Source organism: Globicephala melas, chromosome 20 (assembly GCF_963455315.2).
Source record: "Globicephala melas chromosome 20, mGloMel1.2, whole genome shotgun sequence".
In the NCBI taxonomy this organism is placed as follows: Eukaryota; Metazoa; Chordata; class Mammalia; order Artiodactyla; family Delphinidae; genus Globicephala; species Globicephala melas.
In genome coordinates, this window is record NC_083333.1 from 4834174 (window position 1) to 4846930 (window position 12757).

At 43.7% G+C, this 12757-nt stretch overlaps 2 protein-coding genes across 4 annotated transcripts in view; one reads left to right on the top strand and one right to left on the bottom strand.

The window, feature by feature from the left end:
• Positions 1-466: 466 nt before the first annotated feature.
• Positions 467-8820, bottom strand: SDF2 (stromal cell derived factor 2). The gene is made up of 3 exons (XM_030862027.3): positions 8415-8820; positions 4517-4713; positions 467-1384 (listed from the first exon to the last, which is right to left on the bottom strand). The coding sequence occupies exons 1-3, from the start codon at positions 8563-8565 to the stop codon at positions 1097-1099; spliced, it is 636 nt and encodes a 211-aa protein (XP_030717887.1). The 5' UTR covers positions 8566-8820; the 3' UTR covers positions 467-1096.
• The window catches only part of SUPT6H (SPT6 homolog, histone chaperone and transcription elongation factor), a 31281-nt gene continuing 27186 nt past the window's right edge, over positions 8663-12757 (top strand). For 2 of the 3 annotated variants that reach the window (XR_009560490.2, XM_030862022.3), the window contains exon 1: positions 8663-9084. The gene's annotated coding sequence lies outside the window, so the exon portion shown is untranslated. The remainder of the gene's footprint in view (positions 9085-12757) is intronic. The other variant, XM_030862023.3, reaches the window with a different exon arrangement.

Sequence of the window (12757 nt, forward strand, 5' to 3'; positions counted from 1 at the left end):
TAAAAATAAAAAGGCCCGCTAGTCACTGAAATTCCAGCAGATGACAAACACTTCTGTTCACCACTACCATCCTTGAAGGACAGAAGCAAACTTCCTGGAACTGCCAAGCAGAGGAAAGGAAGAAGTGAGGTGAGTAGAGGACAAAAGCTTTCTAATCCCCTTTTCAGAGAAAGATATCTACATTTGTCCAAAAAGTATAGTTATCATCCAAGAACTAAACACAGTTGTACTGCAGTAAAAAAATGAATTCTTGTCTTCAAATTATTTACTAGCTTTAAGAATTCAGGCGGTTACTCAACTTTTCTGTTCTGCATTGGTAAAATCGTAGTATATACCCAGTAACATATCTGTGAAGATTAAATGAGGTAAGATCTATAATATGGTGCCTAGTATTTAGCAAGCAGTAAATAAATGTTGGTTCCACTTTCCACCCCTACCCTTTTTTCTCTCAAGTACAATTAACATATCCAAAGTAAAACATTTTATTGGCTATTTATTAAGGGTCTATAGCCATAATTAGTCAAAAAACTAATAAAGATGAGGTGCTGAGGGAGAAGTAAAAGTAAAGATAGAAAAAGTGGGATGCAAGTAAGGCTTTCAAAAGGGCCCACACCAAAGGTTCCCATCATCTCAAAAGAGTGCTAGCAATGACTCTTAGGACTCAAGGATTAATCAGATTATGACATAGCATGCCTAATAAATGACAATACAGTGACTAACAGTGAAATTTTTTTTATCATTCTGGAGAAAGTGGGAGAAAAGTCACGCACATTAATAATCCATGATGCCAAGATTCTGAGGAATAAAAATTTCCCAGCTAGGAGGGATGCCTCCCTCCGTTTTTGTTTTATTAATATGAATAAAAAGCATCTGCTCCTTCACCAACAAGTCTTGTACTCAGAAATAACTGACCCAAGTCTGGGAGAACAACCAATTCAAGTGTGAAGGGCTGAGGCTTCCAAACACATCCACTGTTTCCTATCATGTATCTTCATCTCAGTGGTGACATGGTCACCTGTGGCAGGGATCCAAAGGGTGAAGGAGCAGCAGATGTCTACGAACACTGTGTGGTGACAGTGGCTCACAGCCTCCAGACTCATAGCTCTGTGTGATGGCCTTCTGCCTTCAACAACTCACTGGGCTTCATGAAGATGCCTTCCATGGCTTTCCAGTAATTGTTCTGGCTTGGCTGGGCCATGCCATGCACCTCTTTTTGCCCACTGATGGGTCGACCATATTGTTCTCCTGTGACAGACAGCAGAACCTCAGTGGAAGAATGCTTGAACCGCACCTCACCATCCCTCACCCAGTAGGGCCCATTACAGAGCACTGTCCAGTCATCCAGATAGTCGCCTTCACCTTCCTCACCAAAAGCACTCACTTCCTGGAAGACACAGATAGGTAGCGACATTAGTATAGCTGACACATAGGCCTGAAAAGGGGAGGGAGGCAATGGGAATAAAACTAAGACTATCCAAAAGTGATAAATAAGAGGCTTTCCAGTGTTGTTTAAAAATAAATAAAATAAAATAAAACTGTGGAAAAAAGATAAAAAGACACCAAAGACATGAAATCACTTGCCATAAGATTATGGTCCAAACGTTTACTTTGAAAATATTCCTATATTTGCCTTATATTTTCTATTATAGTCTTAAAATACTTTACCTCTTGTTATTTGACTTTAAATATTCCTGCCTCATTCCCTTAACTAGACATTAAGTGACGTGGTGAGAAACACAAGTTGGAAAGGGGATGGGCTCTGGAAACAGGCAAACCTTGAATGTCAGCTTTGTCCCTTCCTGTGTAACTCCTTTGGGCTTTCATTTTCTCCTCTATAAAATGATGACAATAATACCTTACAAAATAATTGTGAGAATTAAGTAAAATAATAAATATTAACTGAGCAGAGTATAGCAGATTCTATCTTCCACTCGTATTCTAATCCCATTCCCCATAAGGCCAAAAATTCAGTTTCTATCACAATTTTAAAAGTAACTGATTATTTCAGACATACATAATTTTTTTTTAATTGAAGTATAATTGACCTACAACACTATGTTAGTTCCAGGTGCACAACACAGTGACTCAATATTTCTATACGTTACAAAATGACCACTACCAGACACATACAATTTAAATATACACTAAGAGCTATAAAATTTTAGATGATAAAAATCAGTCATTTGGAAATAAAGTCTGTAAGACTAAAGGCAAAAGAAACTGCACATAATTAACAATTCTACTACTAATACTTGTACACTGGAACTGAACAAGTAAGTAAATGGATGACAGTGTGAGCAGCCTGGTGTCTCACTGTCAGAATGGGAATTCACAAATAAGCAAAGGGAGGAGGCTAAAATGGTCTATGTGGCAATGGATTAGAATTGGAGGCATCAGTAAGAACTCATGTTTAACTTAATATAGATATAGATGGTTACATATGTGAACACTTACAATAAATATGAGTATATACACATACATACATATATTTCTTTGCTCTGTCAGGTGAGAGGGCCTAAAAGAAACAAAACCCCCTAGCAACAAGCTCATGAAAGGCCTAGATCTTGGTTTAAGAATACCCTTTTCCAATAAAAGGAAGCAAGACTCCATAGGCAAATAGCTGATTCTAGGACTGGGGCCAAGAAATATTCAAGATGAGCCTGGAATATCTTTTACTGCCAGAAAGTAAGGAAGTGTTAAAACACAGCCACACGCATACACAATGATGGGAGCAGGTCAAATGGACACAGGAGACAACTGAAAGAGCTCCCAACAGCCAAAGTTGGAAAAATGTGAGCAACATAATGAAGACAGTGATATTGGATTATAACTCAACGTATAAAATAAATATCCAGGAGTCCATACCAATGAAAATAAATGACTGAATAGAGAAAAGACAAATCTTCCATGCAGAAGAATTCCAAATAAATTATGTAACTATTCTACCCTAAAGGAAGAGGAGCATAACTCCCAACTCAAGTATGAGCTGTGCACAGTGACTTCCTTCCAAAGAGTACAGTATGTAAAGGGAAAAAATGAAAAGAATAACTTTACAAGAGAAACCTGAAAAACACTACTTCAGCCAAGTAATCAATATCAACAATCATAAGATACTATGTACCCTTTATAGATGGGATGAAAATGGCACCTCTGTGGTCTTCCTCCCCAAAACCTTTATAAATCCAGTTTAATCATAAGAAAAAGATCAGACAAATTCCAACAGAGGAGCATCCTATAATATACCTGACTAGCACTCCTCAAAACTATCAAGGTCAGGACTTCCCTGGTGGCACAGTGGTTAGGAATCCACCTGCCAATGCCGGGTACATGGGTTCAAGCCCTGGTCCAGGAAGATCCGACGTGCCACGGAGCAACTAAGCTGTGCACCACAACCACTAAGCCTGCGCTCTAGAGCCCGCGAGCCACAACTACTGACCCTGCGTGCCGCAACTACTAAAGCCTATGCACCTAGAGCCCGTGCTCCGCAACAAGAGAAGCCACCGCAATAAACAGCCTGCGCACCGCAACGAAGAATAGCCGCCACTCGCCGCAACTAGAGAAAGCATGCATGCAGCAACAAAGACCCAACGCAGCCAAAAATGAATAAATAGATAAATTTATAAAAAATAAACTATCAGGGCTTCCCTGGTGGCGCAGTGGTTGAGAGTCCACCTGCCGATGCAGGGGACACGGGTTCGTGCCCCGGTCCGGGAAGATCCCACATGCCGCGGAGCGGCTGGGCCCGTGAGCCATGGCCACTGAGCCTGCGCGTCCGGAGCCTGTGCTCCGCAACGGGAGAGGCCACAACAGTGAGAGGCCCACGTACCGCCAAAAAAATAAAAAATAAAAAATAAACTATCAAGGTCAACAAAAACAAGGAGAATCTGAGAAACTGTCACAGCCAAGAGGAGTCTAAGGAGACGACTAAATGTGATGTGGATGGGATCCTGGAACAGAAAAAAGACAGTAGGTAAAAACTAAGGAAATCAGAATGAACTATAGACTTTAGTTGATAACAACGTATCAGTATTGCTTTATTAACTGTAGCAAATTTACCATACTAATGTTAAGATGTTAATAGGGAAAAATATGTACAGAGGAGGAGTGGGAGGGAAGCAGTCATTAAAGGATCCACATCCTTCAGAAGTTCAAGGCTTAAAATAAATGGCACAATACCTAATTCATTTTCCTAATGTGGTTAGTTGGCATCATTAAAAAATAATAATTTTTATCGCAAGTTTGGAAAACACTGGGTTTCTTTATTGCAAGATTTATCAAGATAACTTATGATACACTAACATATACCTATTCTCTCTTTCCTCATTTCTTGATTTGATCTAAATGTAGTCTCCATTTTGACCAGAAACAACTTCCTTCACACTTATGAGACAGAGGCAATTCTTCAGGTCTGCACAAAAGAGAAGATCTATACCTGGAAGAGAAAGGGCTAAGAACCAAGATATCAAACAACTCAACTGAGTAATGAGCAGCAATGACCCACAGGATGCCACCTCACCTGGTTTCCAGAAAGAGGTGAGGTGAAGTGGTGACTATGGAGGTTTCGGCCAGTGTTGACATGTGTCAGCCGGATGGGCTGACCACATCTGATGGGGGTTCCCCTCTCACACACTGTGGCCGTCTTCCCCCGTATCCTCCAGTAACTATTGCTGTCATCCACAGAGGTTACACCTGTCACTGACTGCTGCCCACTACCTGCAGTCAAAAAGAAAAAGAAAAGAGGGTGAGCTCAACCTGACCCCTCTCTTTCCTATGGCTAATAACGTGCCCTGTGTCATAAAATAGGTTTTGGGGCTGGGAAGAAAACCCCATGCTTCATATTTTTTTCTTCTATGACATTAAAATATATATGAAAAATGCTAAATGTATTTATATGGTATTAGTTATTATATGACAAACTATGTTTAAGAGTGTACCATATCAGGGCTTCCCTGGTAGCACAGTGGTTAAGAATCCAATCCACCTGTCAATGCAGGGAACACGGGTTTGAGCCCTGGTCCGGGAAGATCCCACATGCCGTGGAGCAACTAAGCCCATGCACCACAGCTACTGAGCCTGCGCTCTAGAGCCTGCGAGCCACAACTACTGAGCCTGCGTGCCACAACTACTGAGCCTGCGTGCCACAACTACTGAAGCCTGCGCACCTAGAGCCCATGCTCTGCAACAAGAGAAGTCACCGCAATGAGAAACCCGCGCACTGCAATGAACAGTAGCCCCCATTCACCGCAACTAGAGAAAGCCCGCACACAGCAATGAAGACCCAATGCAGCCAAAAATAAATTAATTAATTAAAAATAAAAAAAAATGAGACCGTTTTTTGCTGTCAACTTTAATCCAACAAGCCATTACAGCTCTCCAATTCCTGTAAGTGATATATCCAACATATTACAAGTTTTTTTTTTTAATTTACAATTTCAACATTTTTTTTTTTTTAACTTGGCTGCATTGGGTCTTTGTTGCTGTGCACGGGCTTTCTCTAGTTGTGGTGAGCTGCGGCTACTCTTCATTGCAGTGCGCAGGCTTCTCACTGCAGTGGCTTCTCTAGTTACGGAGCACAAGCTCTAAGTGCGCAGGCTTCAGTAGCTATGGCACACGGGCTTAGTTGCTCCGCGGCATGCAGGATCTTCCTGGACCAGGGCTCGAACCCGTGTCCCCTGCATTGGCAGGCGGATTCTTAACCACTGCACCACCAGGGAAGTCCCACAAAAGTATTCTTAAGTCATCTAAATTTGGTTCATACTACTTACAAATGGTGCGATTTTGCAGGTTACAAGGTACTAGGTTAAACATGTAGCTACAGGCTTGGAAAAAAGTGGATATATACAAATAATTGCTGCTAACCAGCTAACGTGTACTTGAGCAATTACTGAGTATCAGATACAAACCCAGGCTTTTTACTTGAATGTTCTTAATTGATACATTCATCTACTCTCTGAGATAGCTATTATTATTATCACCCCCATTTTACACTGGAGTGTTAAAAAGGCTGAATAATATGCCCAAGATCACATAATCTTAAGAGACAATGCAGGGTGTGAACCTAAGTGGGCCAACTCTAGAACTCACACTCTTAACCACTCTACCACCTGGCCTCCTACAAAGCTTTATTTTCTGTTAAGTCCCCCCAAATAGGCCACTCATATAAACTCAAGGGATATTCTCTTCCCTAGGCCTCATTCACTACTCAATTCTTTGAAGGCACTCCATATTTCCCAGACACTTTCCTCAGTCACTCTTGCCTATTCCTCCTAGCTTTCCCTTCAGTCCCCTGGCCCTGCCTGACCACAAACTTTTGATGACACTTCCCTTTTACCACTTAACATAACTGCGTTGTACCAGTTATCTGGGTGAATGTTTATGACTAAACTACCAGTGTCTCTCTCTTGCTTCTTCTACTCAATGATTTTGTTATATCTTAAAAAAAAAAAAAAGGCTAACCAACCCTTCCTCCTCACTTCTGGTTACTGCCTTACAGTTCTCTTGGTCCTCACTTCCATGCCTCACTAAATCATGGTCTACACTTTCTGTCTCCTACTTTTCACTTTCTATTCAACCCTCCCTTCCTTTCCCATTCTTCAACTTTAGGATTACCCAGAGTTCCATCCTTGGCCCTTATACATTCTTAAATACTGGTTGGAGATCAAGACAGAAGCATTTACAAGTGCTTCAACAAGTTTTTCAAGTGACTCAAATTGACACCAGATTGCAAACCACAGTTCATCCTGGGCAATTTCATTTACTCTCCCCACATCTTCAACCACCACCCAGACAATGATGTTGTACTTAACTCTGTATCTCAGGCTCAGCACAGATCTCTCTCTGAGCTCCAGACTGAACCTGGTTCTCAAATCTGGATGCCCATCAGAAGCACCTGAAGAGCTTTTTAAACCTATAGATTCCTACTGGCAGCCTCTCTCCACCCACATTCTGATTCAGTAGATCCAAAATAGGAAACTAGATCAAATTAAAATATAATAAGTCTGACACATAGTAAGTATTCACTGAATGGCCGCTAGGATTATTTTACTTTATTTTTGGATGCATTGGGTCTTCGTTGCTGCGCGCAGGCTTTCTCTAGTTGCAGCGAGTGGGGACTACTCTTCATTGCGGTGTGCGGGATTCTCATTGCGGTGGCTTCTCCTGTTGTGGAGCACAGGCTCTAGGCGCGCGGGCTTCAGTAGCTGTGACACGTGGGCTCAGCATTAATGGCTCACGGGCTCTAGAGCGCAGGTTCAGTAGTTGTGGCGCACGGGCTTAGTTGCTCCGCGGCATGTGGGATCTTCCCGGACCAGGGCTCGAACCCGTGTCCCCTGCATTGGCAGGCGGATTCTTAACCACTGCGCCACCAGGGAAGCCCACCGCTAGGATTATTAAGACGTCCCAACAATGACAATTCAGTTCCTCTCCTAGTCTACCTGGCCAGACAGGTTTTGGGTATCATAAACCACAGACCAGTCTCCATCTAAGAGAACTCCTTCCTCTCTTAGCTAATAGCATCATCAGTTATCTAAGACAGAAATCCAGCAGTCATCTTAGATGTCTCTCACATCTCACTACCTGAACTTTTTTCCTCTCCTTTCTGTCTGTTTTCATTTTCTTGTAACTTGCTCACTGGCTCACTACTGTATTTCCTGTATCTAGAACAATATTAGACACACAGTAGATTCCTTAAATTTATACTGAACGAATGAATCCACAAATAATTGCTGAATTATAAATGAACCCACAAGCTAAGCATTTTAGTTTCATACGTTAAAAAGCCCCCTAAACAGTTTCCTCTCCAATTCCAGTGAGTGCTTCAGTTCTTCTTTACAAAAAGGATAAGGTCTGAGTGAAAAGAGGCCAAAGGTAAAGAGTTGAAGAGCAAGTGTAAGATGGAAAAGAGCTAGAACAGAGGATTATAATCAAAGAATGAGGTCTTGGAAGACTTCAGAAATAACAGCACTTACTGTAATTTTCTACATGTCTGTCTCTCCTGCACTGAGTAGTACCAGCCTGCAGTAACTGAAAGCAGACTTTGACCCTGGACAGATGTGGATCGAACCCCATCACTGTCATTCACTAGCTGCCAAGGTTTTGAGTATGCGATTTATTTGAGTCTGTTTCCTCATCTGTAAAATGGGGATAATAATAGTCTATGCGTCGTCGGAATGTTGTAAGTCTTAAAAAAGCAAATATGTAATGTGCCTGGCACGAAGCTCACCACATAGAAACTAAGATTACGATTAAGATGCTTAAGGACCACTCAACTCTCGGACTTTCCGCCTCCAGACCTCAGGAACCTCCCCCGGGCTCCACTAACTTTCCCAGACCACACCCCTCAGAGTTTCTCTAGGCCCCGCCCCCTCCGGAGCCTACCAGGCCTTCCCAGCCCACCCGAACCCGGGTGGCCGTACCTGACCCGTAGCGCACGTCGTGTGAGTGCAGTCGCACGTTGTGGCGCGTATTGAGCAGCTTCACCACAGAACCGCATGTAACGACAGCCAGACTGGACGATCCCACAGCACTCCACAAACCCCCGAACAACAGCAGCGACACCACAGCCATCCTATCTGTAGCGCGGAGCCCCAATCTTCGAAGAAAACTCGGCCCCTCCCCGGAACCGGAAGCCGCGGGTGGAACCAGAGAGAGGACGGAAAGGAGCTCTAGTCTGGTCTTTATGGTTCCTTTGGCTAGAGCGGCCTGACGAACAGGCTAGGTCTGGTTGCTTCCGACCTCCTCGTTCAGCTTATTCTGTTCCGGGGGCCCTATGAGAGTTGCTTTCCTGAACTGCTTCGGCCAGCCCAGCTACCCCCATCCCTTCCTCCCCACGCTACCCCCGCCCCCGGCGAAGCCCGGAGACCGGGTTGGGAGAAGAGAGCAAGCACTGGTCCGCCAACTCCCAGTGACAGGGGGCCGGAAGTGACGTAGTACGTTGACGCAGCAGCGGCGGCGGCGGCGGCGGCGGTGGTGGTGGCGGAGAAACCGTGCCGTGGGTCCGTACTATCTTTTCCCAGTCTCGGTTTGAGGACTCCATTTTCCTCGTTGGGGGCTTAGCGCACCGGAGAAGCGACGGGCCTCAGGCAGGTAAAGTTTGGACTGGAAAGCGTGTTCCTCGAATGGGTCAGGTGGGGAGCCAGGCTCCTAGGGCCTGGTCCCGTAAGGGACGAGGTACTGGGGAGCCGTATGCGGGAAGAAGGGGGCCTCCGGCCTGCCCTGCTCTATGAGAGAGAAGGAGGAAGAAAGCGGGGTAGTTGCTCAGAGTCTCAAGGCTTTTCCCAACTCTCTGCCACCCAGAACCCATGAATTGGGTGGCCTGTTGTGTCAACAGGCTTCCTGGGATGCCGTCCTTCTCTCGCAGCTTCTGAAAACTGGGCCGCGCGGTAGGGTTTGGAATGGAAGGGACCTGGGGCTTCCGAGTCAGGATCAGGTGATCGAATTGTTTGTCCTGGGGATGTGAAACCTACGGAGCTTCCAGCAACTCGGCCATCAGGCTAGAGCGCGATGCCAAATTCCGTGTTTTTCCATATTGTTGAATAATATAATTAGAACCTTTTGTAGATGGCTACATTCATCAAACGCTTACCACACATATGAGAATGGGCTATTAAGACAAAAACTTTATATTCTTCCAGTTTCTGCCTTTCTCTCCAGGGACTCTCTTGAACCAGCTGGAGCGGTTCATTTCCCGTGTTTGTTACAAGTGCTGATACTTATTTTTCTGTTAGAGGAGGCCTCAGCTCTCTTAAAATACTTCACTGTAATATCAGAAGTAGCAAGGGAGTATTAAGTTACACTGCTGTTATTAATGAACATGGAGAGTGTAAAGACTTTTGAATTTCATTTCTTGGGACAAAAAAAGCTTTGTTCGATCTTTTTTAGTTTAACTTTATATGAAAGTTACTGATTTTTAAGTCTTATGTATTGATTACAAAAGTATGATTGCTCCCCCATCAACTGTGAATTTAGAGCCCTTTTGCATGACTTGTGTTCCTCCAACCAGTACAAGTCTGAAACATCTGAAAGCTTATTTAGTTGGTTTGGGCGGCTACTAGATCAGATTAGCATGGTATTGCTACTCCCGAAGAGATTTAAATCTCATCCTGGGATTAATCACATCGGAAAGTGGTGCAGTCACATATTACAGTTGAATTTCCTTCAGAGTTTAATCCTGGGTTTTCGGCATGCTTCCTTCAGATGACCCAGTCCTGTGGCTTTAATAACCATCTGAAAGTTGGCAACTCCCGAGTTTAAGTCTCTAGCCCAGCCTTCTCTCCTCTATGTTTAAGAATCACACAGAATGCCTATTTAACAGCTCCATTTGGATGTCTCTTAGACATCCCAAACCTGACATAAGAAAAAGAAAATTTTGTTTTTTCCCATCATCCTAAACCTGATCTTCCCTACATTACTAAGTGGTACTCTCATCCACATGCTTACCAAAGCCAGACCTCTGAAAATCATCTTGGATTCTTTTTTACTATCCACACCCCCCTCACCCCCCCACCAAGTCTTTCATTAAGTCCTGTCATTTCTACCTGCAAAATATATTTCAAATCTCTCTTCTATTCTCCATCTCAACTGCTGCTACCCTATTCCAAGCCACCAGCATCTTTTGCCCAAGCTACCACAATAGTATCTTCAGTTTTCTCTGCTTCCACCCAGAACCCCTCCCAGTCCATTTTCCACATTAGCAGGATCGGGTCAGGTCAGATCATGTCATTTCCTTTTCCAGTGGCTGTCCGTGACCTTTGCAGCCTGACTTGAGCAGCCCCCTTCTCCCTCTCGCATTCTGCTGCCTTCACCATTCTTTGGTCACACTGGCCATAGGACGTTGCCTACAGTATGCCAAGTTCTTGCCCACCTTTTCAGCTAGGAACCTCCTCCCCTGGCTCTGCATACCACAGCCTGCCCATTCTTGACCTCTTGGCCTAAACTAACCCTCTCAAAGGTAAGGGTGTTTACTTCCTTCCTAGCACTTACAGCAAGCTTTATTTTATTTGTTTGTGGTTTGTCTCCTAGCAAATTACAGAATACAGGTATCCTAGGGGCAGGGAGTTTGTCTTGTATGTGCCTGGCGTGTAGTAGGCACTCATTAAATAAATATTTATTTAATTAACAAGTAAATTACTAAGTCAGTTCTTGGTTTAAAACCCTGTAGGGGCTTCCCAGCACCTTTCAGATAGAATCCAAAATCCTTAAGTTGTCCTATCAAGATCCTTGTGGCCTCACCTCTAACTCCTCATGAACCCTCTCTCCAGTCAAACTGACCCTCACTGTTCCTGCTACAGCATATTCTGGGCCTTGCGCTAGGAGCACTTTTCTCCAACAACACCACTTCTCGAACCATCTCCAAAGAAGCCAGCTTCTCCACTTAGTTAATTCTGCCTCACTATTTAAGGTCTTTATTTAAAGTCACTTTCTCAAAACCAGGTTAGAATCCTCTATTACAGGCTCCCATGGTACCTTTGCCATCAATTTTTTTTCTTTTAACATTTATTTAATAATTTTTAAAATTTTATTTTTGGCTGCGTTGGGACTTTGTTGCTGTGCACGGGCTTTTCTCTAGTTGCGGCAAGCACAGGCTTCTTATTGTGTTGGCTCCTCTTGTTGCAGAGCATGGGCTCTAGGCGCGCACGGGCTCAGTAGCTGTGGCTCGGGGGCACTAGAGCGCAGGCTCAGTAGTTGTGGCACACGGGCTTAATTGCTCCATGGTATGTGGGATCTTCCTGGACCAGGGCTTGAACCCATGTCCCCTGCATTGGCAGGTGGATTCTTAACCACTGCATCAGGGAAGCCCATGCCATCAATTCTTTAAAGACCTTCTGTACTTCTAGATCTGGGATTACTAAACTAAGAAATTAGGCCACTCCCATTCATTTACATACTGTCTATGTCTGTTTTTGTACCACAATGGCAGATCAGCCCCTCTGTGCTAGAGCAGGAACTGTCTGCTCCCCCAGTGTGTGATGCACAAGTCTCAGTAACTGTTGCAGGGATACTGAATCTGGTTACATATTTTAGTTGTTCCTGCACCTCGTTTGCCCTTGTCCCCCAAGGAAACATGGAAAGAAAAGAAAAAACTAATATTTTAAAATTACTTATTATGTTAACCATTAACAATAGTGCTTTTTATGCCCAGGCATTGAAAAGATTCTTGAAAAGATTCTAAGACTGTTATTTCTTATAAATACAGTGTGCATGTTAAAATAGTTATAGGTATAATTAACATTTTCTGTATTCTAACATCTTGACTTGATATGATTAAGATTTTCCTAACAGAGTTCTGAATCCCAAATTTAAAAGAACTTGTCTTGAGTGGACTCTGAATACTTTTGTTTATTAAACTCTTAGGATTTTGTATTCCAAGTTGGGTAGTCATTTGTGAACACCTTTGGAGTAGTCCTAGGCTCTTGCTCATCAAATGCAGAATGTCTTATAGTTTAAACTCCACACCAGACTTCTAGGGCTATTCTCCAGATCACTAGGCCCTGTCAGACCTCTAAGCCTTTGCTTATGTTCGGGCTTCAGTAGTTGTGGCACACGGACTCAGCAGTTGTGGCTCGCAGGCTCTAGAGCACAGGCTCAGTAGTTGTGGCGCACGGGCTTAGTTGCTCCGCGGCATGTGAGATCTTCCCGGACCAGGGCTCGAACCTGTGTACCCTGCATTGGCAGGCGGATTCTTAACCACTGCACCACCAGGGAAGCCCCTGTCGTAACTTTATTTACAAGTTTTTTGTGAGATGAATATGAACACTAG